General features: G+C 40.2%; 1 protein-coding gene across 1 annotated transcript in view; it reads left to right on the top strand.

The window, feature by feature from the left end:
* LOC103799485 (FCH and double SH3 domains protein 2-like) overlaps positions 1–27,218 on the top strand; it is a 69,211-nt gene that overhangs the window by 17,179 nt on the left and 24,814 nt on the right. Inside the window, 6 exon segments of the mRNA XM_009071808.1 lie at positions 11,845–11,891; positions 11,893–11,959; positions 16,152–16,247; positions 17,190–17,261; positions 24,724–24,840; positions 26,111–26,215. Coding sequence (XP_009070056.1) covers positions 11,845–11,891; positions 11,893–11,959; positions 16,152–16,247; positions 17,190–17,261; positions 24,724–24,840; positions 26,111–26,215 — 504 coding nt within the window.

Consider the following 27,218-nt stretch of genomic DNA (forward strand, 5'->3'; position numbering starts at 1 on the left):
TCAGCATTGTCCAGGGCATCCTTTGATGATGTTCTCTTAAACATCTTCATGGATTTTTAAAACTTCAGAAAAGTTTCAATGCCGAGGGTCAAGGCTTTTAATCTCATGTAAAAGTGATGGTAGATTAAAATGATCAAAAATGAAACTGAAAACAAAATATTTGAAAGAATCCTGACAATATTCTGGTATTTGGGTACTGAAATTTATTTGGAGAAGCTTCTTTTGACTGAAGTATTAAACCAGGTGTGTGGAGATAGGTAGAAATCAGGTTCAAGCTAAAAAATATCAGAAATACTGATTTTAAACTGCTCCTGTTAATCGAATTGTACAGTGTTTATATTACACTTTAGATATAATGATTTAATAGATGAGAATTCAGTTTAATAAAAGATAAATTACAAAGGATATGGAGGCCTAATAAAAAGATGGATAAAAATAAGATGGCAAACCTGAGAAGCATCTTTTGTCTAAGTAAAACCTTCACAAATGTTTGTGCCTATGTGTGTATCCACATAACTGATCAGCTTTTAATCAGCTGATCCACTTCTGTCAGGCTTTGCTCTTCTCAATGGATAATTAATGCAGTTGGATTATTATAGTGTATTTTTATGATGTGCATATGTGATTTTAGGGACAAGACTCTGAATTCTATGTGTCAGTGTTCATCTTGAGCACAGATCCTGCTCTCCAGTTGAGTCTAGAAGTCCCATTTCAAATCCCATCCCCAAATTAAAGGGGCTATTAGAGCCTTCATCTAATTAACTTTGGTGAAAGACTCAATTTAATAGCAAAGACTGAGCATTAAAGACAACCAAGGAAATCCCAGATTTTTGGGACATCTCCTCCTGTGTGATTTCAACATCACTTGCTCCGCTCTGCCCACACAGTGTCATTAGGATGTCTGAGCACTGTTACTGTGCAGTTCAGTAGTTTTTAAAAAATCCCATATGGTTGAAATAAGTCTGGAAAGAAGTTTAACTTTAATGCAGTTACGTTGTTAAGAGGGTAAAATATATTTAGGTGTTTCCAATCAGGGCACGCTCGAGAAGTGATTTAATTACAAGATGTAACACCACTAGATCCCATTTTTATTCATTTTTCTGTGGATTTTTGTTGCCCCTCACTGTCTCCTATCAGGTAGTAGAAGCTTGTAAAATGCTCTCAGCTGACCGCATCAAGCCTTGCTCAGGAATAGTGCTCGGAATGGGAATTCTGTTCCAGGCTTGGGGGGGAATCTGTTTGAAAGGAAAAAACCTTTTGCAATATTTTTAATTATGGACTTCAGACTCAAATTATCTCTGTCTTTACCCACTAGTGCTTATGAGGAGTGTTTGCAGAAATTGTTAGTATGAGTCCCCTGAGAATAAATGAGAATAGACTACTAAAAGTAGTAATTGGCATGTGGAGTTCCCAAGTGGTGTTTGCGAAGCAGCTGCTCTACCTTTGGCATTACCCCCAGGATGTTTTGTCCTTCGTTATTGGAGATCATTTCTTTCATTGTTCTGTGATTCTATAATCATTGCAGTAATCACAGCTGTGACTCTGAGCCATTTTTCATTTTAAGAACTTGCTGCTCATTTTTATAGATTGCAGAAAATTCCTAAAAATAGTTTCACTGTGTTTGGTCCTTATATTTTAGTGCCACTGGCAAAGGGTATGTAGTAATCCTTGAGTGCCTGTTGAACATGGACTTCCCTATGTGAGATACCCTCTGCCCTTTTCACCCTGTTTAATTAGTTCATGTGTTAGCCTAAAGTTTAAAACCCACATTTTAATTAGAGTTGGAAGATGCCTGAATATTCTGAATATCCTGACAAGAGCGTTCCTGTTGTGGCTAAGCCAATGTAGGACCACATGAGACTGCAGGTGATGTCTCTCTGGCACGATAAGAATCTGAAACACTCAGGAATATATTGAAATTTTTAATATTGTAATATTTCCATCACTGAAACTTTCTCTGGGAGCAGCTTTTGAAAAGCCTTTTCACTGACTACAGGTAACTTTAAACCTATGTACAGAAATAGAAGTGATAAAACCAAAGAGCCCATCAGAACAGCAACTTGTGTTGGAGCAGAAAAGGTTTGGTTCAAGAGATTGATTTGAAGAAGTAAAGGAAAAGCAAAACAACAAATGAACAAAAAATTGCCTGCTGTTAAAATGTTAGTACAGAGATTGTATTGACTAAATAAAACCCAAAGGCAGGAAGATAAAGGGTTAAAAACTGGAAGGGTGCAAAACAGGAGAGGAAAGCTCATAGGGAATGTGCGTGATCAGTATCTGATTATAAATTTATTTCTTACTCTTTTTAATGTATTTTATCTGCCAATGGAATATTTCTAAGGAAATCCTTATGTCTTAATTTTTTTAAGATAATATTTTTAAGGAAATACTTAGTAAAAAATGTTAGGATTTGGTCTGAAACTCATTTTCACTTGCACATTGACGTCAATTTAAGGATTCTCTTCCTTAGTCTGTACTGTTGTAGTGCAGAGAAGAGATTTATCCAGAAGAACTAATGTGTCTGAGTCAAGGATGGTTCACTTGTATGAAAACTTACATGGAGTCTTGCTGGTAAATCCACACTTTTGACATGAGGGAAGTCTGCAGCAAGAAAGAACATCCAGAACCTCCTTGGAGATGTGTCTCTGTGTGAGATTTGGTCTTGTAGGAGCTAAGAATCATCCCTAACCCTAACCCTAAATGGCTTCAGCCTGTTGAGCAAAGAACCTTAACCTACCTTCCAAATATCTAAGTATTAAACTGAGCAGCAAAACAATTCACTGTTGGGTAAGGAGAAGAAAAAACACCAAATCCAGCTGCAGTTTTAGACATACCACATACTCTACTGCTGTTCTGCAGGTGTTTTGATGATGATGGTGATGATATGGTCAGCATAATAATCCTCGAAGAGCAGAAATTGGTGTGAAAATGCTGAGTGATTTAAATAAACATTTTTTCCATGTGAAGGAAGCCAATGATTATTGGCAGGAACAGTGCGAGTACTCTATGCTCTCCACATGAAAAGACATGATGGTGACAGACTGCCACAAAGTTGTCTTCCAAGTGTTGGATTTGAGCCAGAACACATTTTTTTCCAAGAATTAGGAAGTACAAAATGATGATTCCACCAGTGCACTAGGTTGAAAATTAGTCATGTCAAAAGAAAAGCCCGTTAGGGATTTATTCCACTGCTCTGAAAGAAGAAGAAAAATAGCTCCAAGAATTCTTCAGAGATGATACTTAAAAACTTTTGGGAGAAGCAGGTGTATTTCTAGATATTTCTAGACTTTGTTTCCATCTTTCAGGGTAAAAGCCTTATGTGGTAGAATCTGAAGGTCTGATTTTCCATGCAACAGGGTATTCCCACTGATTTCAGTGCAGTTATTCTTGAACCTTGTAACTCTCACAGCTGTCCATCTTGTGGGGAAAAGAATTATGAGGGAGATTTCCTTCCATGCCTGTGTTCGTCTACCAGACTCTCATCCTTAAATGAGACAACTTCAGGACTCTACCCTGAGATGTGTGGAAGAAAATCTAGAAAGAGTACTTAATATTATAGTTATTTTTGCTTATGCTTGTTTTCAAGGGACATTGTGTCTGGTGTGGGGGAGGGTGACAGGGCATCTGTTGGTGGCCCTTCCATGTTTTTCTGTGCTCAGAGGAGACTTCAGTGCACCACCAACAAAGGTTTTGTCATTAAAAACAATGACCCTGACCAGATTGTAAAGGAACAAAATGATGTGCAGAACAATCATCAAGTGACTAATGAGACCAAACAAAGAACTGCAAACAAGCCCAAAACTACTGACACTGGAAAACAAAAAGCTCTGGGGTAAGGGAAAGTGCAGAGTGTGTTTATGAGCACCCAGCTGAAAGGAGATTGAGGCTCTTGTGGTCTTCCAGTGTTCATTGTTCCCCTGTTTGCCATGGTGAGGCAACCCTCCAGGTTGAGGGAGAAGAGGAGGAAACTCACAGCTTCAGCAATCTTTGATTTAAAGAGACATTTTAATGTCTTACAGCCTGTTTCATCATTCATTTCACTCATGTTCTCTTCCTACCTTTTGATCTGCTGTATTTATTTCCACTCATTCCCAGTTTTTTTTATCCTATCTCTGCTCTTGAGCATCATGGATGTATCCCTGGAATATCTTGTGCTTTCCTTGTTGACAGCTGGCTAGGGAGAATGTACTTCTGAGCAACACGTGATCATACAGGATGTTGATTTAAGGAAAAGAAAACACAAAGAAACAGGAGCAGCAAATTAGCCTGACAGCAAGTTATAAAAATTCCTTTACATTATTTTCTGCGGACATGCAGAAGCCTGAGAAGGTGAAAGAAGATCTTTCTGTAGGGACTGTTTGAGTTACTGGGACAAAACCTTCTTCATTCAGACCTGTTGGTGTCTTTGTGGCCTCCTCTGGACCTGCTGTGACAGATCCATGTCCTTCCTGTGCTCAGGACTGCAGACCTGGATGCAGTGCTTCATGTGGGAGAGCCTTAAAAGGAGTGTCACTAGAATTCAGATGTTCACAGACAGAACTAACTAGTGACACTTCAAGAATGAGTTGGATCTGGACCTCACTAAAGCAGACTTATCAATACAACCCGCTTTGGATGTGTAAGATTATCCTGGGATACAGATAATTTTAGGGCCTTATCTTAGCACTGTTTTACACTGGATTCAAACTGTGTGGCTATACTCCTGGTGTCTTGAAATACTGATTTTATAGAATTAAAATTTGGAAGGTTCTTTCTCCTTCCAGCCTGAGGAAATCCAGCACTTTTTGAACCAGAGAAGCGGGTTGGATTTTGGCATCAGCTTTTCTCAGCAGCTTTGTCTGCTTGCACATTCTGGGCCCTTCACTTGAAGAAGGACATTGAGGTGCCGGAGCGTGTCCAGAGAAGGGAACAGAGCTCAGGAAGGATCTGGAACATAAGTCCTCTGAGGAGCAGCTGAGCGAGCTGTGGGGGCTCATCCTGGAGAAAAGGAGGTTCAGGGGTGGCTGTATCGCTGTCTTCAACTCCCTGCCAGGAGGCTCAGCCAGGTGGGGGTCAGGATCTGCTCCCAGGGAACAAGGGACAGGACAAGAGGACATAGTCTTATGCTGCACCAGGGGAGGTTCAGGTTAGACATTAGGAATAATTTCTTCCCAGAAAGGGTTGTGAAGCATTGGAAGGGGTTTCCCAGGGAGGTGGTGGAGCCACCATCCCTGGAGGTGTTTAAGAAGTGACTGCACGTGACACTTCATGCCATGGACTAGTTGGCATGGTGGTGTTAGGTCATAGGTTGGACTCAATAATTTCAGAGGTCTTTTCCAACCTTAATTATTATGTGATATGGTTTGACAGAAAACTAGGAATTCTCTCAAGGAGTGAGCCTGCAAAGGGCAGGCTAGGCAGTGGCTTCCTGTCAGTTTGAAGTCCGACTTCATCCTTCAAATCCGTGATGGATGCAGACACCACACAGTTGTTCCTCCAGGATTGCAGCAGCTCCATGGGGTTTGCTGTCAGCAGATCCACATTGCTGCAGGCAGATTGCTCAGGGACACTGCTGGGCTTTGATCTTGGGTTTGTTGGTAATTTAGATATAGATGTCGTGTTTTGTTGACAAATACCAACCTGATTTACTTTTATGTTGGGGTGTCTGATAGAGAACAAGGGGATTTCAGTGGTGACAAATAGTGCAGTGATGGGAAGAGTTTAAAAGGAAAAATAAGAAGCTTTGCTTCTATATGAGGAGAAATTGATGCCTAGAATGAATTACTACCAGGAATCAGCATTTTCAAAGGAAAATCACTGTGGAATGTAGCTGTTAGCCAAAGGATGGGTTTTCCTGACCTTCCTTCCTTTCTCTCCTCATGTCCTTGGGAAATGCTGTTACATATCACTGAACTGAATACTGCTGAGTTCAGCAAATCCAGCTGATTCCAGTTGTTGACTTTATTACTTCTGAGTTTTAGATGAGTTTTTCAAATATTCAGTGTCAAATAAAAGGAGATCTGTTGCTCTGCTGGGGCTAAAATATGCACAGACTTCTGTTCCTCACCTCTCACAGCCCCACAAGGATGGAAGCTGATGCCTTCAGAGTAAGAATTCCTGCTAACAATTTAGCTATTATTGTTCCTACCCCAACCTTTACTTTCTGGATTAGTTTTCTCTTTTCCGAGGTATTTGTATATAAAAATTAAAACACTTGTTGGCATCTCATTTCCCAAAATCATTCAGCTGATAATTACCAGACTGTATCATCCATGAGATGTTTATTTAATGGGTTACAGGCACAAGTTTTAAACACAAACACGCAAAAAGCTTCACTTGTTCTTGGTTTGTAATTCATATTGTTGTTTTGTTAATTATTAAGGTTGGAAAAGACCTGTGAGATCATCGAGTCCAGCCTATGGCCTAGCACCACCATGTCAACTAGACCAGGGGACTGAGTGCCATGTCCAGTCTCTCCTTAAACACCCCCAGGGATAGTGACTTGGCCACTTCCCTGGGCAGCATATTCCAGTGTCTAAGCACCCTTTCTGGGGAGAAATTAATGTTAAGTAAGAAAAAACTTTGAGTAGCATTTTGGAAAATACAGGATGAAACTAGCGTTCTTGTTCTTTATGGGTTATAGGTGGTTTTCAAATCCAAACAGGGATAAATAAAACAGTGTTTCTTATGCAAATGAGAATTGGGTGGTATAAAAATTTCATTTTCATTTTTAATAGGCTATATAAAATAGGGAGAGAGGGTGGAATCTATGATACCAATCTATCTTTTGATTTGGGGGGTTTTAATTCCTAATCAGGAAGATAAGTCACATTACATGATGCAATCACATTGCCTTCATAGAACAGTTATCACTCCAAAAACACAATGATTTTTGTTCGATTCAGTTCTTTTCCTTATCTTTTCATTTTCAGACCAGCCCAGACAGGGTAGGGTCAGCTCTAATTTTGTTCTGTTCCCTCCACCCATGTAAGGAAATTCTTTGCCTTCCACATCAGCTCTATTGTTTCCAACAAAGCTTCAGGAGCATTGGTCAAGGTTTTTAATACTCAGCATAGGCAAAATCAGCCCATGTAGACTGTTGAATTGCATCAGCTCATGAAAGGATGGATGTCTTTGTATAAAAAGGTAATTTCATAGAACCACAGAATGGTTTGGGTTGGAAGAGACCTTAAAGATCATCTAGTTCCAACCCCAGTTTGATCCACAATGGTTATTGCAAGTGTGGGGTTAAGGTATTAAAAAATACCTAAAAATATAAATGCCCGTGTTTGAAAATACCAAATTCTTTCTAGGCGGTGATGATTGAGTTGGGACTAGTGTGAATTAGTTGGTGAAACACACAAGTGTGGCTTTAATTTAACTTAGCACCGTAAGGTCCAGGGTTTGGTGCCTGATGGTTAAATGAGAGGTTTCATTTGAACACCTGAGTGTAAACTGTAAAAATATCACACAGAGCTTCAGCACAGCTTTTAGCAGTTTCTGTGCAAGACAAATGTGAATGGAATACAAGGAGTATTCCAGAAATATAAAAGGGAAGACTTGATGGCTTCACACAACTCTGGTCTGTGTTATGTGTGAGGCAAATAGTTTCCATTTTTGCTTTCTATTTGCTTTTAAAATAAAAAATGCACAGTAGTTTGGCTTGTTCTCTGTCTTCTCCATGAAAATGAAATGGCAATTTTGAAACAGAGTGTGGCTGAGACCTGTAGATGTTTTAGTGAAGAGACCTCGAGGTATGCTATGTGAATGAACATGAACCATTCAACTCAGGGTTTGCCCTACATCATGTGTTATCATCTTAGCTGAAGAATAACATCGCAAAGGCAACTAAATGTACTAAGGATAGCAAAAATAGCTTCATTTACTTCTTTGCTTTTGAGGGAATTTTGATAAAATTTAGAATTATTAAAGCAAACACATCCAACTTCCCAAAATGTGTAACAAAATCTCTTGAAATAAAAAGAGAAACCTGAAAATGGTGATGTGAACGGGGACTGAAATTTTGGTCCTAGGAGAAACTTAGATGTTGAAATCAGACCAATGTTCTTGTCCCATCCCCTCCTTATATCATTTTATTGATCTGAATTAATGTGTAGGATAAAATACACTTTACTTTGGTTGTGTATCCATTGCCTTTGTTAACAGCTTCAGTTCTTCTCAGCCCTCATTGTCTCCTCAAGCTTGGACTCAGGGGGGGAAATAGTTTTGCACCTTTACTATGACATTTCCACTGTAAAGAAATTATTTCTTAAAAAACAGTGACTTTTTTCTATCCTTGGAAATTTTAATTCTGTGCTATTTCACTTCATATTATCTTGGTTCTGATGCCTGATTCATTTTTTTTTTTTAAAAACCCTTGATTTCTTTTTGAAGTTGACAAAAAGACAGGTTTTCAGTGGCATTGTAATACAGTAAGTGATTTACTGCTCTCTGGAGATTCAGAAAGAGAACAAAAGCCATTGTAGAGGAATAATGAGTGTTGGATTTTTGGAATTTATTTTTTTTCCCAATTTCCACTTTAAGTTGTGTGATCAGAAACGTTGAAAAGGCTTTTTCTTTCAAACCTCGATGGTGATGTTCAGTGCTTCGGGTCAGAGTATTTGTAAGGAAATGAGATTCAGATGATAAACTCCCACATGAATGTTAATTTATATCATATAGCTCAGCAAGTCAAATCTTTTGTTTTAATATTTACATCTCCAGCTTGATATAATCATTAGCATTTTATAGTATGGATAAATCCATTATCATTGAATGCAAGTTGTAACCAACTCTAATTGTGGAAGCATTGGGATGTCACATTTCCAAGAGGCTTTTAGCCTGTGTTGGAGCTTCATGCCTGGCCCTGGGCCTGCTTGGTGGCCAAATACTGCACTGACTTGAATAACTTCAATTCTGGCAGCTCTCATCTGTATTTAAGAACTTCATCATATTGAAACCACTTTTAATTAATGAAAGAAGGGAGGCTGTAATGCAGTTCTCACATGCTGACAGATTTCTGTGCTCCCAAATGTTTTGCCACACTTTTCTTTGATGTTCTTCCTTATACATCTTTCTTTTCTATCTCTAGATCTCCCTAGGGGGGTTTCTGGCACCTCAGCAGAGCTGTGGTCATTGCAAGAGGAGTGGGGAAATAATGAAGTTAATATTTCTCTATCTTTTTATACTCCTAGAACTATACAATGCATCTGTAGATGAATTAATTCCTAATGGTTAGTAGATGATAGTTGCAGGGAATAACCATGTGTGAAGATGTGTGGAGATGAGCTTCATCTCCCCCAGCTCTATCTGATCAACGTGCCTATCTAAGCTAATTGTCAGGGCACTATTTACGGTCAGTGAAGAGGAATAGGCACTTGGCATGTTGCCTTTCAGCTGACCTATTTTAGCCATCTATCTTGGAGTGGGATCAATCACACCAAACAAGTCCCAACTTCTCTCCATTGACTCTGAAAAACACCAGGAGTGACAAAGTCTGGCTTAGATCTCTGCACTTAAGACTTAAGTTAAATGACATGAACCTCTCTTGTGGGGTTTAACATGAAAAAGAAAATAAGGGTTTGATTGAAGGTTAGGGGAGAGCTCTGAAATACTCATTTATAGCATACTGGGATGACAAAATCACAGCTGCTTTGCAAACACTGCTTTGCCAAGTTTCAATTATTTATTTACATTTATTAGCAAAGCTGTGCTCTAGCCCCAGTGTTTGAGCTGAAAACCTTGAGGAACAGGTACTGCAGTTCCATTTGGGGAGAGTTTCAGACTTGCCATCATCAGCCTCGGCAATTTTATCCATGCTTTGTATTCTCTATGCACAAGGCAGAGCTGCTGGTGGAACCGCCTGTATCTGATGTGGAAATGAATGTCCTTGAAATGGGATGGGAACTGTGACACTGAGGGCTCAGCCTTTCAGAGATAAAAGCCCATGGAGTGTTAAAATCCTTGTGCTAACCTGGGACTGTGCCTCCTGGACTAAATGTGCAGTGCAGAGTGAATTCCAGTAAATCTGTGCCCACACCAACACAGACAGGAGCTGAATCTGTGCACCTGTGTGTTTATTGCTGTTGGTTTGCTACGGATTTGCTGTTGGGAATTTCCTGACATTTTTATCAGTTGAACATCCCAGCTGTAAGCTCATATTACATAATTATTTTAGTAAGAATTTATTTTAATTCTATTTAATGGAGTGTTTGGTGGAGCTGACATCACTTATAAGAGCCTGGAGCAGTTATCCCATAGCTCTTCCCAGTAATGTGTCTTCCTTCCCATGGCTGAAGACTTCCAGGAGGTGCCCTGGCCACCAATCCCTCAAGCAGAGCCTTTGATTGGGGTAGCTGATGCCATGGCTGAGTGAACCAGCTACATTGTGGGGGCTTGAAAGAAATTCCCAGTTTGCCACTGGTTTGGCAAAGTCTGTCGAGTTCCTCATGACCGTGGGTTTTTGCACTTAGAAGTCTGAGGCAGGTTTAATGTCTAAGGTTGAAGGAAACAATTGGCCTCTGCTAGGAAATCCTTTACACTTGGTAGGTGGAAGATGAGGAAAACAGTGTAGTATAAAGTGGATTTTGGATGTCAGAGTTTGGACATGAGAATTCCAGTTGCACAATTTGGCTGTTTCCTCAAAGCATCCTTCACTGAGCATCCTGAGTGTTGAGTTTTAATTTCATCTGGTGGTGGCTGTACCTGTGTCCTGACCGTGAGGGAAACTTCTTTGCAGAAGGAAAAGCTCTTCTGTTCTTTCTAAGTTCTGAATGATTTCATAGAATCATGGAATGGTTTGGGTTGGAAGGGACTGTAGAGCTCATCCAGTCCCAGCCCCTGCTATTAGCAGGGACACCTTCCACTAGCCCAGGTTGCTCTAAGCCCATTCCAGCCTGACCTGGAACACTGCCAGGATTTGTGTCTGATTTATATATGTCTGTTCACCCCTTCTTAAATGCTGGGCTTGATTTTACTGGAGCAGAAACTGTTTCTTAAGCCCTGCACAACTTCACCCTCTTTTCCCCTCTGAATTATCAAAATGATATAAATAATCAAATGCAATTTTCTATAGAAATGTCTGTTGAAATGGAGCGTACACTATTTCCATGAATACACTATTTAAATGAATGTCTGTGACATTTGATCCATTTTAAAATCTATATAGTCTGTATTTAAATATTTCCAGAGTTGGATATTTAAGTGACATTGTCAATCACTTGCAAAGTTTTACATGCCTAACACAGGACTTGTATTAAACCTGTGTCTAACCTGCACCGTGTGAGGTGATTTTATAGCTCTGGTTACAACAGAGCTTTGGAGTCTGAACTTTAGTGTCATCCTCTCATAACTGCTAAGTTTGGTATACATCTTTTTACCTGTTTCTCTGCATAAAAGATATGCTGTGCTTATGTGAAGTGGCTTTTTTAATAAGCAAACAGCTGTGTGCAGGACACATACAGATGCTGTGTGTCTTGAAACTGTCCTTCGACTTGAGGAATACTGTGGCTGGATGCCCCATGGCCTTGCAGTTACTAGTTCTCTTTCATAATCTAAATGACATCTCCCTGAGCATATTCCCTTCTCCAAACCTGCCTTCACTGCTCTGCTATGGCCACATTACCCAACTGGATGGAAATCATTTAATAGAAGATGATTTTGTTGCAGTGCTATGTGCTGCCATCTAATGGAGTCAAGCACTGTCATTCCTCTTGCCAGAAACGATGTCCACCTGTCACTGAGCTGATAAATACAGGTGTGCGTGTATTAAAAAATGGTCTGAGCATCTTACATGTCTGAATATAAATCTTATGCAGAAGTACTTCCTGCTTTGCTTAATTTTCTTCAATCCTTTCCCTCCTACAGGCTCTTGATGGAAATGTATATGATCACCTCAAGGATTATTTAATGGCATACTGAACTAGAGACGTGCCAAGCTGTACAAAAGACATTCCAGTTTTTACTGGAGACCTCCAGCAGGGTAAGTTTGAACTGAATGATCCTTTGTAACTGAACCCTTACAGCATGTGTAAGTTCCCAAACTTAAGATTTGCTTCCAAAATCATGACAGAACTGAAAGCATGTTATTTTTGGTTACTCCCGAGTGGTATTAAGTTAAAAGACAGCAGACAGTTTTCCTAGGGAGAATTTTTCCTCTTGCCACCCAGATTGCCTTCTCCTGAGTGCATTTACACAGTATAAGGTCCAGAGATGTTCAGTTCGGCTCACTCTGCATGTCTGGGAAGAGAAACTGCAGCTGAGAGTTCTGCACTGTGTGACTGGAGCCACATTAGTCACCCATCACAGTAAAACCCTGTTGAAACTGTTTGGATAATTTCTTTAATATCCGAATGTCAGCTTGCAAACCAAAATACTACACTGTTTTCTCTCTTGAATTAAGAGTGGCAAATACAGCAAAGAGATTAGAGGCTTGTCACAGATGTGATTTGTTTCCTTGTGAAGCAGCCAGACTCAGTGATCGGTTCCAGGGTAGTTTTGATACTTAAATAATTTATCTGCTGAGCTGAAAAAATAATAATAATAATTGCCATTTAGCTCAAACAAACTGCTTTGCTGCAGTCATAGTGTTCTTTTATACACTTACCTTACTCCCTCCACAGAATCAGCTCATTTATATAGGGACTGTGGAACAAAAGCAAATTTAACACATTCCTTACTCACCTGCAAGCTAGTGAACTCACATCTTCGTAGGTATAAACTGAGGGAATGAAAAACAGCTTCATGCTTGGCTTTGAGTTTACTTGGCAGCAGCTGTAAAGATAATCAAAATACCATTTTATCTCCTGTTGTAAAAGGACTTTCAATAATTGACCTTGGGGTGTATCATTCAGGTCGGCTTCAAATACCTTCCCCCAAAATGCTGGGTTGGACTCTTTTAACTAGACAGTCTTCTGTATAATGTCTGTGTATTCATAATTATTTTCTCAATGCTGTATCACATCCTTTGTGTTCAAAATACTTGGAGTGCTGCCTGGCTGGGACTTTCATCCAACCAAAGTGTCATATCCAAACAGCTCCTTTGCGCAGGAATCCCTTCCTCGGATGTTTTCGTGTGCGCTGAGCTTGTGAGAGCTTGTGTTAGTGGCCAGGAGCCTGCAGGTCTGGCTTATTTTACACACTAACAATGTCACACTGTATGCTAGAGGAAGACAGTTGTGTTTTTGCTTTGCTAATTGAGTACAGTGCCTGGAGAATGAACCAAAGCATAAATACAGCTGGCAGGTCTCAACAGGGTTTTACAACTGGTTTATAGCTCGTCAGCACCAATTTGCTTCTCTCCTTGTGCTTCAAGAATGCAGAGAAGAAAAATTTCTATTATATTACTGCTGAAAAGATGTGTCTTGCTCTGAATACATTCATTGGTGCATTTTTCCACAGGCTTTGTTTATCCTTTCTTTCCAGCACAGGTCCATGTTGCAGTAATAGCTTAAAAATGAGAGGTGAATCCGGAGTAGAAACTCCCCACCATAACCCACACGTGTGTTTCAACAGCAGCTTGAGTGTTAAACATGGAATAAATTTGTTAGTGATTTACAATAACCCCCAGCCTGTCATCAAAGCAAAGGTTTTAAATATTTATTGGGGTTTTGAATGCTTCACCTGTTCTTTGTTAGCTCCCAGTACAAGATCACAAGCTTGCCAATGACCCATTCTAGGCCACTAGGAGAAATACTTTTGCTGTTTCATCTGAGCTATAGTTCTGTTTACAGGATGGAATTAAATTGTATTTGCTTTAGAAAGAGACAAGTTGCTTCCCAGAAGTTCCTGCTTGGATGTGAGGGAGCCAGGGGTGGCTGCTCTGGATGGCTGTGCTCTCTTCAGCTGCTTAGGGGACTTGCAGTCACCTCATGTAATGCAGATTGAGGGAAACAGCTCACAAATAGGTTTTCTGGATAAAAGCCCAGGCTTCTCATGGGTTTTGTTATTGCATTGTTCCTTGGAGCTTTGGAAGTTCTGTTACTGCTAGGTTAGGGTGACTCGTGTCATTCCTGTGGCATCAGAGGAAGGAAATGTCCATGATCCCAGAAATGTTCCCCTCTGACACTGAAATGGAAATATTAAGCTGAAAGAGGGGAAGTAAGATATTAGGGAGAATTTCTTCCCTGTGAGGGTGCTGAGGCACTGGCTCAGGTTGCCCATAGACACTGTGGCTGCCCCATCCCTGGCAGTGTTCCAGGCCAGATTGGATGGGGCTTGGAGCAACCTGGACTAGTGGAAGGTGTTCCTGCCCATGGCAGGGGGTGGAAATGGATGGACTTCAAAGTCCCTCCCAACCCTAACCAGTCTGTGATTCTATGAAAATGCAATTTGACTTCCTTTTCACTTGAAAAGTTTTATTCAAGACTTTTACTTCTTGCACTTCTATTTTGGAAAAAAAACCTGATTTTCTTTGGAACATTTTCTGAAATCCTCAATGCTGTTTTGAATAACATTTCTGTGAGGTTGCTGGCAAATAATTTCCTCTATGCATATCTCTGACTGTGCCTTCTTCTGCATATGGAATATATTTAGTGTTTGATTTCAGCTCTGTTTTAACATGTCAATTAACATTGACTTCAAAAAGAACCTGTGTGAGAACATTGATTCAATTTTTGAATAACAGGAAATCTATTTGTAAAACTTGCTGTTTAATCCCAAGGATTTCTTAGGACTCTTTTTATTTTCCTTTTATCAATAGTCAAATATATTGTGCAAAATGCACAATTTAATTTGCTGGACTTGCACATCCTCCCAAGTCTCCTAATAACAGTTGTTCTCATTTATAACCTTATATTGTGGCTTTGAGGGGAAAATCATTTAGGAATGCTGTTGTACGATGGGTTTTCTCCTTTGGAGAACTGAGTTGCTTGGGAGTCAGAGGTCTGTGGTGAAAACTTGGAGCACTTAAATATCTGTGTAGGTTTTCACATCCTCAGTAATTATAATTTTGGAGGGGGGTTTCTAATTGAAGTTAAAACAGTTACATACAATTGGCATGGCACCGAGTTGTATGCTGTGGTCAGTGTTCACACAGCTCTAAAGGACTATTTAATGTAATAGCTGTTGAAATTAAATTATTTCAGTGTCAGATCAGTGCTGAGCATCATCTGAAGCTGCAGATGTTTCCTTCTTCAGTATTTTCTGAATGTCTATTTCTGGGAATTGGTGATGCAGATCCCTATTTTCTCTCCATTTGAATGTGTTTATGTTCAACTGCTTAAATTGGAGCAGTAATTATGTACTTTTCTGGTTTGGATGAGTGTATTAGTGACCCTGGAGGACTATTTACTTTCTTTAACTGAAGATTAATTTTTTACAGTTCACTATTTCAGCAACATAAGCATCAGCATTTTGCTGCATTAGAGAACAAGTTGTATTTCCTATTGTCCACCCAGCACAGAACTCTTGGTCATGCACAATGCTGCTATTTCTGGATAAATACCATCTTTAGTATATATTTTGCACATTTAAACCCTCAGTTTGGTAATGGATTGTTATCATTTCATGCTGCATTTTCATCAGTTAAAGCAGGAAATAACTCTGTAGGAGTTCTTCAACCAGTGATACTGTTTTTACACATTGCAATCACTGAGTATTTCTTTGTAAATCTGTGTAAATTGTGACATAAGAGATTTGTTTGGGGATATGTGTGGTGCTGTCTGAAATGTATCATTAAACAAATTTAGGAGCTGAAGGAGTTTTGCTTTAGCAAAATGCAAGCTTTGAGAGTTTTCTCTGAAAGCAATTTAATAAAGAGGGATGAAGGTTGTAACTGATTTTGCATGTATTATTCCAAATAGTCTTTTCAGCTTCTGCAAGTAATAATTTATGCAAAATAAGACATTTCAGCTTAAGAATGAACTGTGCACAAGAAATTATGCACAAGAGGAGACAAAAATATTGATGGTAGTGACACCACTGAGAGTCTACTCAATAGTTGTGTTTTTCCCCCATTGAGTAGGCTAATGGGAGGTATATTTTAGGGCCTTGCCATGCAGTGTGTGTCCTGCCAGTCCCCTCTGAACAGCTGTGGGTGCACTGCCAGCAGTCAGACCCTGAATCTCCTCTTGTTGCATTCAAGGTTTAATCTCAATTTGAAAGTGGTTTTATTCCACAGATATCTTTCAGTTTGCAAAATAAGGGATCTAAAAGGCTTGTTTTTATTTCTTCAGGTGGTGAGGGATTACAATCTACAGCTGTTTCTGCAGGAGAACTCTGTGTTTCACAAACCACAGCCTTTCCAGTTCCAACCAAGCGACAGTGACACTGTAAGAACTGAATTCCTGCAGTTATTTGCTCCTGCTCTATTTTTAAGGATGCTGTTATAAATGGGGAAGAGAACAGTGGTATCCCTGTCTGCTTTAACCTTGTGCTGTATTTTTGGAAAAGAAAGGAAAAGTGGTGGCCTGATTGCAGCAGCTCTGCTGACAGTGGGTGTGTGATGGTGACAAAAGCATCAGACAGGCTCAATGTCATCCACAGCAGAGCAGAATCTGTTTTGGCTTTCACACTGTGTCTTGTGTTTCTCTGCTTTCAGCCTAATTCTTACTACACTGTTACCTTTTTAACACTCTGGTGAGCTTCTTATAATATTCACTAGCACTGAGTTACAACCAGTGTGATGCTGTGACAAATAGTGTCCCTACACACCTAAATTACTCAAGGAGATACATTTAGGGAGTTATTGACTTGGAAAGAACACTGCTAAAACATTGCATTCCAAAACAATACTCAAATATGTATGTGTTACTTCCAAAGCAGTCATTAATGACATTAAAACTGACTGTATTAGAGCATGTAAATACATTTCCAAACAGCACCTTGATTAAAGTGGATTGTTGATGTCCCATCTACCTTACTAATGTTTGGATCCTTCAAAAATATAACCTTGTGCAGCTTTTTATGACATGAATTCAGTAGGAAACTGACTTGGACAACAATGTCTTGATCTGCAGTTCAGGTGTTTCAATTCTAAAACCTTCAGAGTGATTGTCCCAGTCACATTGACATCTCTAACACAATTTCCTTTGTATTTCCCTTGTAACAAACTGTGATTCTGATTTTTCTTCCAATTCCTTTGTAGAGAGTCAGTTATTTCCACCAAGTTTTAGGTTGTTCTTCATACAGTGAGCAGAATCTAAGTGTCTTTGCCCTGCCTTTCTAACCGTTGCTGCTGTGTGTTTTCATCCCTGTGCAATCTCTGCATCCAGAGTTTTAACGCAGTTCAGCTGGTGGAGATTGAGCCCTCACCTGTCAGTGCTATGAGAATGACTATAGCAGAGGTACCTGGTGGGATTGTGATCAGCCTCGTGTCCTTATCTGTGTGCATGTGGCTTGGGATGCTGAATTTACACACATGATGTGGCAACAGAATGCATAATAAATACAAAAAAATAGAAAAAGGGGAATAAAAAGCCTTTTTCATAATGAGACTTGAAGGAAAAAAATCAGTTTAAGGGTGTTACTTGTGGGGAGCAGCATCACACTTCCCTTTGCACTTGCACAGCATTTGTAATTGATTTCTAATCTTTTGGGGGCATGAATTAAAATTTCACAGCTCCAGATAGTGCTGTTTGTAATTGGTTCCTTCTCCACAGTGAGAGGAGAAGCTTGTCTGACAACTGGATGCTGTTAGGATGCACTGATGAAATGCATTCCTATTACTAATTTAATTTTGTTCCTTTTCCAGAAGGCTATCCCCATGGCCGATAGAACTGCAATTCACTCCTATTAAGCTCTTCAACATGAAAAATGACATGATTCTTTGCCGTGGCACTTGTGTGGGCTGACAAGGGTACACGTGTGCTGCTGGTGAAGCTTCACTGCAGGAGCTCTTTAGAAGGCGATGAATGGGTTGTTCATGTCTAAAGCTGTCTCAGTACCTCACATGCAGTGACTTCTTTGCTTGCTTAACCCACTTGGGCTGTAGAATTCCTGCATTTCTTCAGTGCAAGGCATTTTTTGAGCTTCTGGCTGCTTGGGCTGTAACCAGTTTTTCTCAAAATAATGAAATTAGGTTTCTTTATGATCCATACAATTATGCTTAGCTGACAGGATCCTAATTGGGCAATCACAGGTTACATATGCCCCGTTTTTAATCAATAAGAACAAGAGAATTAAGGCTTTTTGCTCAGGCAATTGGTCAGAACTTGGATGTTTTCTAATTGATGGAGCAACATTTAATTGTAGAACAATTTTCAAGCATTCTTTTGCCACATTCTCTTTGACGATAATTTGCAGAGCTTACCAGTTGGCTTTGAGTTTCTGTGGGTTATGCATGATAATTTTCACACCAAAGGCTGGGAGAAATACAGAGTAGAGTGATTAATACATCTCATCAAATGTTTAATATTAACCTTTTCCAAGTAAGAAATTGTGAGTGCTCTTCAAACTGAACACCTGATCCACTGTGACTGGGGTCAGAGTTTGGGGCATTTAAGTAGTAGTGGAATAAAATTTTGAGTATTGTAGGCAAGAAGAATGTTAGAAACACTATGGATGTGGATTTCACCTGCATGGAGAGCTCTGAATGTTGGTGTAAATCCTAGTTTTACATGGTCCATCCCAAACTTTTGTTTGCTAAAACAAGAGCTGTTGATGAAGGGTGATATGGAGTGGATTGCTGTGCAATCCTTGAGGCAGGTATGGCACTCACAGCTCAGTTTGCTTTCAAGTGGAGCTTAACATGCACAATCAGAGCCCCCAAAAGAGTGCAAAACAGTTTTCCATCAATTTTCAGGATTTTTGATCCCCAGCATCTCGCTAACACTGGCTGAAATATACATTCCTGAGTGGCCACAAAGAGAAACCCACTGCAAACAGCTATTTTCCATTCTCTTGGTTAATTTCAATGGCCATAAATTTCTATCGGAAAAAAAAAAAAAGGAAGCCTGGAGCAAACTTTGAAACAAACCATTTACCCCTAAAGAATTCAGGAAGAAATTCTTAATCAGTTCCTAACCAGCTTCAATCCTTTCAAGAAATTAATTCCCCAAATGGATTTATGAACAACAAAGTGGAAAAGAGAAAATTGGAATTCCTTTAGCCTCCCAGGAAAACCCAGTCAGCACATGCTTGGCCTTCTACAGAGACTTTTGTGATCCTCAACATAGGGACAGTTTAATCATCCAATATCCTCCCGTGAGACAAAGGATATTTATTAATTCCACAGAAATCCAGTGTGTGGAAAACGTGCTCACAGATAAGCCTTAGCCACAAGAACAGGGCAAAAGAGGAAGGAAATTAGCCAGCTTTTCTCTGTTTCCTGTTTGGAAAAGCTTCATTTTCCTTGATCTGCATGTTATCATGTGAGAAAACGAGCTGACAAGAAGTGTGTCCCTGGTGTGGGAGGAGAACAGCCCCAAAAGGCTGACACTCCACTTTTGAGGCCTTTTTCCTGTTTTTTGTCTGTTGTTTCCCCTGGACATTACTGATGTGGCGTTTTCTTGGAGCACATGAGGAAAAGCTGTGGCCTAGCTGACTTGCGTGACAGCTTAGTGACATGAAAATAAGGTTTTTCTCACTGTACTTTGCAGAAAAACATCTCAGTAAGATCAGTGGAAAGTTTTTGCAGTTTTTCCCCTCATTACTTGGCAGCTTTATGGGTAGATGGTGAGAATCAGGATGAATTTCCCTCATAGCCATACACAGAATATCTCAAATTTCTCAGCAGCTTCTCTGAAGCAATTTTATTTAAGTTGCAAAAGCTGTACCTAAGGAAAGGGCATGCATTTTCTGTATGTAGTTTTATCAGTCTATAAAGTATTGGGAATTCTTGCTGGGGAGAAACACAGCCATTCAGGTAAAGAAATGATCAGTGGGTGCAAGTGGGAGCCTGGGAAAGCTCTGCCTTCCCTGTATGACTTGACCCATCTCGTGCCTGCGTAACATGTCTTAAACTGATTTTACTTAATTCCTCCCACCCCAGTCACACTTAAAAAAAGGTCTGAGATCTAATACTCATATTTGAGGTTGATATTGAGGAAAGGGGAAAGTTCTGGAGTAACTGGGGACTTCCCTGAGGCTGAATGTGAGAGTCATTTCTGATTTTCTGTCAGTATAATGAGCTGAGATTGGCTCACTACCTAATTGATTTTATTTCAATTTTCACTACCTGATTGATTTTATTTTAATTCAGAGGGCACACTGTTATCGTTCATGGCTTTTAAGATTCTAGGCTTTCAAGAAAACCCCCAAAAAACAGAGATAGGATAAACCAGAGCTGTAACCTTTGCAGTAACCCTGTCCTGGCATGCTTGGCATCAGCTGCTGCATCAGTCTGTTCCAGAGGAGATTTCTAACTACTGGTCAATGTTCCCCAAATATAATTATTAAGTCAGAATTAAAAATAAACAACCCAAAAAAACCCAGCTGGATAAATTATTTCATACATATGGCTGTACAACTGCTCCTTCCATGGGTGCTCATAATAAGGACTGAGTTTCACTAACGCCAGATGTCAGGCACTAGCTTTAGGATTTGTTGGGGTTGAAATATTTTGCTATAGAAACTGACTTTAGTAAAAAACATGCGATTGTGGTGGGACTATTTTTCAGCCTAGGCAACATGAAAAAGTCTCAGGATCCCCTTTCTCTGGTCAAATATCCTGGAACTATCTTTCCTGGGATAAGTTTAAATATAATTATTTCCTTTATTCCCTGCCCGATAGGATGTTCCTTATCCTCCTGCAGCCCCCAGCACTCACCACTGTGAGTTCTCTCAGTGCTTCATTTATTAGATTAATAAATTATTATTTATTCTTATTAATATATTTATTAGATTTGACAGTAGAATGTGGATATATAGAGCAGCAGTAGTAGGTTGGTTTGGGTTTGTCATAACATATACGTTATAACATAATAGGTTGTATAACCTCATCATAGTGTTTGTTAGTCCTTTATTATTCTTCTGAGTGGAAAATAAAACCATTTATGAATAATCTTTATGTTTAAAGTGAGAGGTGTCCTGGTTGAAACACTGAAAAATACAAGTGAGTCCTGGCTCACTCTTGGTTAAATTAAGTTTAAATTTGTTCTACAATTCTAGACTGAACCAGGCCCCAAAACTTGACTTATGATTTTCTGTGTTCAGCCATGAGTTGTGTGAAAAATGTCATGCATATTCCTTCCTCCTCACAGAAGTGTTAGTTTGCAGCATTGGCATGGAAAACTCTTGTTTTCACCTCTTTAAAACAAATGGTTGATTTTCAGACGTGTTGTATGTTGGTGCTTTGCATGCAGTAAATATTTCCTACTTTTTGCCTTTTTTGCAGTGAACTTTTTAGGCTTCAGCTACAAAAATAAGGAACTTTGAGACTCCAGAACCAAGCATTTTTTGCTTATAAGACAGTACATATGCCATCTGCATCCAGATATAGCTGCATAAATAAGAATACAGGCTGTGTTTGTCCCTGTTGGGAGGCAACTTCTGCACCTGCAACAACATTTCAGACCAAAATGGAGAAGTGACATGTGTCTGCAGACTAAATGCATTTGTTAATTTAAGAAAGAGCATTGCTGCTTTTTAGCTGGTTGGAGCCATCTAGTACTTTTTGTTGGTTTACTGATTGAATTTTTAGCACTAAATACTGCTTTCAGTGTAACCCAAACCCTGAGAGAACAGCAGAATGGCCATCTATGTTTAGCTCAGGCTTTTTGGCTCTTCCTTCATTCCTTGGCCATGGAGACTGGGTTTGGTTTCCCTCTTTTTTAGAAGAGGTTAAATTGAGTCCTTGGACATCTTGCCACCACCACGTTCCAGCCCTGAAAACACTTAGACAAGTGCTTCATTTAGTAAATCAGGTCAGGATGAGGCTCTTCAGCTCCCCGACCTTCATCCCTACAGTTATGATGTCTATAGCAGATCAGTCTGGCTAATCTCCTTTCTTCTGACCCATTTAAATGACAGTTGGGTTTTCATTTCTTCCTTGATTTACCCCTCTAGCCTGTCTTTACCTGAGGGTACTGACTTCTCAGGTCATCCTTAAGGACCTCCTGGAGCACATGCTTTTCCATGCTAGGCAGCTTCTACTGCTCCTCTGCTTCCAAGTTCCTTCACAGCCTCCTTAAGTGCCAGCAGCTTCTTTTACAGGTCAGGTGAAGTCAAGTCCTTCCCAACCACATCAGCTCCATGGATTCAGGAAGCATTCCAGGTCTTGATGGGTTTGAAACCATTCTCCATGCACCATCTTCTCAGCCAAGAATCCAGACTGTGCATTTCCAGTGCACTCTCTGGTTTGTCCAGCTTAGGGAGTCCCTGTTTTCAGCTTCTTCCCCAAGAGACTAAATTTTGTCCCAAAATCATACTTTTATCTCTGTTTTTGGTATCTAAACACACCACAGCTCCAGTTTCACCCCAGTTATTTTTATTGCCCAATTTTTATGTTGTTTTGTTTTTAGACCTTTAAGCAAGGGCAAGATCTGCCTGGGCACAATACTGCTTTATGGATAACTTATATGACCACTCTAATCCAATAGAATTCCCTTATCTTTTAGTATGCCCTTAGGAGTAGCCATTACATTCATTTTTCTGATATTGCAGAAGGTTATGAAGTGGCTGAAAATTCTGGATTTTTTCTTAATGCAAATGTACTGCTGAGTAGAAGCAAAACCATTGGGAACATTGAAGATTCATTATGAGATGTTTTTTGTTACTAGATGTTTCATAGGGGAGAGACAATGTCAAACAATTTTGCTAAGGTTTATATCTGTTAAGACTCAGGTGGAAGCTTTGGAAGAAGCTGTGCTGGGGAAAAACTGAGGTCAAATGTTATCTCAGGTGTCGGATGTGCCTAAATAAATGCCTATGTTTGTCATCTTTAAATTTTGCCTAGTGAAATAGCTTAACAGAGATAATTAAAGAGGTCAGAGAGTAATGAAAGAACATGAGCCTATAAATCCATCTCAGTAAAAACCAACTTAAACTGAGAGCCTGGGCGAAGAGTTCACCTGCAGTTTCACCTTCCTACATGTTCATGCCAGAGCTGAGCACATGCTCATAACTCTCCTCCTCCTCTTCTGGGCTGCTCTGTTCCTTGTCTAACAATTCCTTTTACTTTGAAAACACCACTAACACAGACTTTGTGGTTCTGTCCCGCTCCAGTGAGTGAACTCCATGGAAGTATTTGTTTCTGGCCCTGAGATCAAATATTTTGACATCTTATAATGGATTGTGAAAGCCTCTGGGGTGTTTTTCTTGGTCACTAGGAGCAACACGGGGGTGCTGCCTCCTCTCCACCCCTCTTTTGATCTGTGTTGATGTGTGCCTGAAGGCAAAAAGTAGGGAAAAGCTGTAACACTCCAAAGCTTCTTGGCTGAGTTACAGCTTCTTAAAGTAGAGGCTAGAAAGTGGCCCAGGAGTTGCCTGAATTTCTCTCTACAACTCCCTGACAGGAGGCACAGTCAGGTGAGGGTCAGGATGAGATCCCAGGGAACAAGGGACAGGACAAGCAGATCCCAAGGAACAAGGGACAGGACAAGAGCAAACAGCCTCAAGCTGTGCCAGGGAAGGTTTAGGTTTGATATTAGGGGAAATTTCTTCCCTGACAGGGTTGTAAAGCATTGGAACAGCTGCCCAGGGCAGAGGTGGAGTCACCATCCCTGGAGGGATTTAACAGCCCTGTGGATGTGGCACTTGGGGACATGGATTAGTGGTGGCCTTGGCAGTGCTGGGGGAACGATTGGACTCGATGGTCCCAGAAGGCTTTTCCAACCCAAATGGTTCTGTGATTCTATGATAAATTCACTGAGTAGTGCCCTAATGGAAATTGTAAATAGATTGGGAATGATCTCAGTAGTTACATGCTGGGAAGTCTGTCTTCAGCGTTTCAGACAGGTTCTGTACAATCTGTAGACTGTAGAGTACTACTTCATCTTGCTTTAGTTAGAATTTCATGAGGGGGAGAATTTTTATTATTTGTTATTTTTTTTGTCACTGATCCAATAATAGCAGGCAGAAGATGAAACAATATTTTAAAATGTGATTTGAAATTTCACTTACTGTTCTGCAGACAAAAATATTTTTGGATAGAAATTGCTGTGCTGTGGTAAAATATTTGATGGCTTTGTGATTTGATCATGAATTACAAACAATGAGCCTAAATGGCCCATTGGATCACAGTAAACCTTTCATCATTAGGAAGGAATTGTTCCCTGTGAGGGTGATGAGGCACTGACACAGGTTGCCCAGAGAAGCTGTGGCTGCCCCATCCCTGGGAGTGTTCCAGGCCAGGTTGGATGGGTCTTGGAGCAACCTGGGCTAGTGGAAGGCATCCGTGGCAGGGAGGTAGAATGGGATGATCCTTAAAGTCCCTTCCAACCCAGACCATTCTATGATTCTGTCATCTTTGCTTCCTGTAATGCATGTTTACTTTGGCAATTAGGTGACTTCCTTGGCTAGTTATTCTTTGTCTCTTTGCTATAGTGTATGGGTGAACCTATTTGATTCATCATGACTCTTTCATTGCAGTAGAACTATGTTTGTGTTCAGTGTCACACTGATGGTCCTGAAGGAGTTGAGTTGTGACTTCGTGTGAACTTTGCATTTGTAGTTGGCTCTCCCCAGCCTGGTACCATTCCAGAGTTCCTAAGGAAGAGAGCCGTGTTTATCGTATCTTGTTTCACATGAAACAAGATCCCAGGCTGATAAATGTAACATGAAGATATCCTGTAAGTAGATATCATCATATCCACAGATGTAGCCCCAGGTCTATGTCATGACTCATCCTCTTGTTGTTCTCTATTCCAGAGTCGACAACTGGAATCGGAAACTGGAACGACTGAAGAGCACAGCCTCAACAAGGAGGCTCGGAAATGGGCTACCAGGGTGGCCCGGGAGCACAAAAACATCATCCACAGTCAGAGGGTAGGTTAGGAGAACAGCAATGTACAGACTTATCTGATGCAGCCCCCCGTGCATGGAAGAGGAGCTGCTGCAAGCACTGAGGAACTATTTTTGTCCTGTTTCCTCTCCCTGCCATGTTCATCTCAGCCTTTTGTGGTATGATACAGTGAAACTGGAAGTTTACAGCTCCTCAGGTTTTTTGGGTTGTCAGTGCCTTTTGTTATTCCCATAGAAATCTGAAGTTAGAGCTTCTGCTTTGCTGCAAATAGCTTACACAGCTGCCTCTGCTCCACACAGCATCCTCCTGCTCAAATTAAAGTCTCAGGGGTTCCCTTATCTTCACTCTAACATTTGTATATTGCCCATATTTGTTTGGTATCAAAAGTCTTTTCAACACTAGGAAAGTCCATGTGTAATGTTCACTTAAATCTAATGTGAAAACATGAAATTATGTGTGTATTGATAATTTATTTCTACATATGTGGCCCAACTTAGAAGAACTTAGGGAATGTGTATTTTAGGAGTGAGAATAAGGATGAAAGTTCCTTGTTCTTCTCCCAAAACCCAGCCATGGAGTTTTGCTTCATTCCTACAATTAACCTCTGACTCCTGAACACAACATCACCTGCAGAAAAATGACATCCAAAATACCCTGACATCTCTGAGACCTTAGAGCCCCTTCCAGTGCCTAAAGGGGCTCCAAGAGAGCTGGAGAGGGACTTGGGACAAGGGCCTGGAGGGACAGGACACAGGAAATGGCTTCCCACTGTCAGAGGGCAGGGTTAGGTGGGATACTGGGAAGGAATTCTTCCCTGTGAGGGTGTTGAGGCACTGGCACAGGTTGCCCAGAGAAGCTGTGGCTGTCCCATCCCTGACAGTGTTCCAGGCCAGCTTGGATGGGACTTAGAGCCACCTGGTCTAGGGGCTGCCCATGGCAGGGGGTGGAATGAGTTAAGCTTGAAGGTCTTTCCGACCCAGACCATTCTGGGATTCTGTGTTCTTGACAAATGTGGAGCAGCATACCCATTTCAAATATGTAATTAACAACCTATAGATGAGTTGGTTCATACCACAATACCATGTTTTCATGAAGATGTTGAAGCCTTCCCCTAAGTGGACTTTCCATGTGAAATCCTGTGCTCTCAAATGGTGTTTTCCTGGGATGGACCAGTGGTGGTCAACCCTGGCACCTAACTGAATAGGAATTTTCCTGACTTGTCATAAATATTTATGATGGATGCATCTTGCTGGCATTTACTCCATCTGTGGTGGTTTTCCTTGTTTCCAACAGACCCTTGAAGAGCTGGAATGCCACGGGCCAGTGATGTCCGAGCAAATGCGAGCAGAACTGGAGCAGAAGATTGATGAAGCCAGAGAGAATATTCGCAAGGCTGAGGTGAGAGACTCTTCTGGCATGTTCAGCTACTCACCACAGATAGATTTATGTTACACATATTTAATTTTGTTGGTGGAAATGTAAGCTCTTATCGTCAGAAATCAGGGAATTTAAAGATGCCATTTTTCCCCTTGGTTTCAAGCTTGGCAAATCTCTGAATCAACTTCATGAAAGACTTGAGATCAGAAGAGTGATATTTAAACCACCTGCTGCTGAAGAATGATTGTGCTTGCTACGTTTTCCTCTGTTGTGTAAAGGTCAAGAATCTCTATATTTAGGGGCTTTATCTTACGGGAATAAACACAACCTCTGATCTACTAGTTTCCTTCTGCTTGAAGGAATTAATACCAGAAAATCGTGATCATATCTCTTGTCTTCATGTTTTTTGGCTTCTAGAATCAACTACCACATGCTGATGGCCCTTCTGTTGTAGTGTTTTATGCACATGGTAGTTCAGAATGTCAATGGGAAAACATTTTTAAGAATCCTTGTAACTCTTTCTACTTTTACTCTGAGGTACTTTTGAAATTTATAACACCTGTGGTGGGTTAAGAAAGATTCAGATAAAGATAAACTAAGTAAGTTCCTACTTGGCTGCCAGTGTTGGGTTAGCAAATGTTACCTGTTTTCATGGCCAGTGATTCAAAAAGCCTGTTGTGAGCAGCAGAAACTTCTCTCTTGGGTTTTGGGTGAATGAGTTGCTTAATTAAAACTGTAGAGTAAACCTAGTTGGTTCAATTAAGTGCTTCTCATACCTCTGGATATTCAGAGTACCTGATGTAATTAGGAATGTGATTTACAGGTTAGAAAATACAGAGTGAAATTATTCCTCCTCCTGGTGTAGGAAATGGTAGGCTCTCTTTTTCAAAGCAGAATATGCTTTCTTGACAGAAAGTGTTTTAAAACCTAAACCTGACAGAAAGTGGCCTAAAAACTAATTATTCTGGGTAAATTATTTCCAACAATACTCTGAAGTACTTCAGTGTTTTATATATATATATAT

Source organism: Acanthisitta chloris, unplaced genomic scaffold, assembly GCF_000695815.1.
Source record: "Acanthisitta chloris isolate BGI_N310 unplaced genomic scaffold, ASM69581v1 scaffold9973, whole genome shotgun sequence".
Taxonomy (NCBI): Eukaryota; Metazoa; Chordata; class Aves; order Passeriformes; family Acanthisittidae; genus Acanthisitta; species Acanthisitta chloris.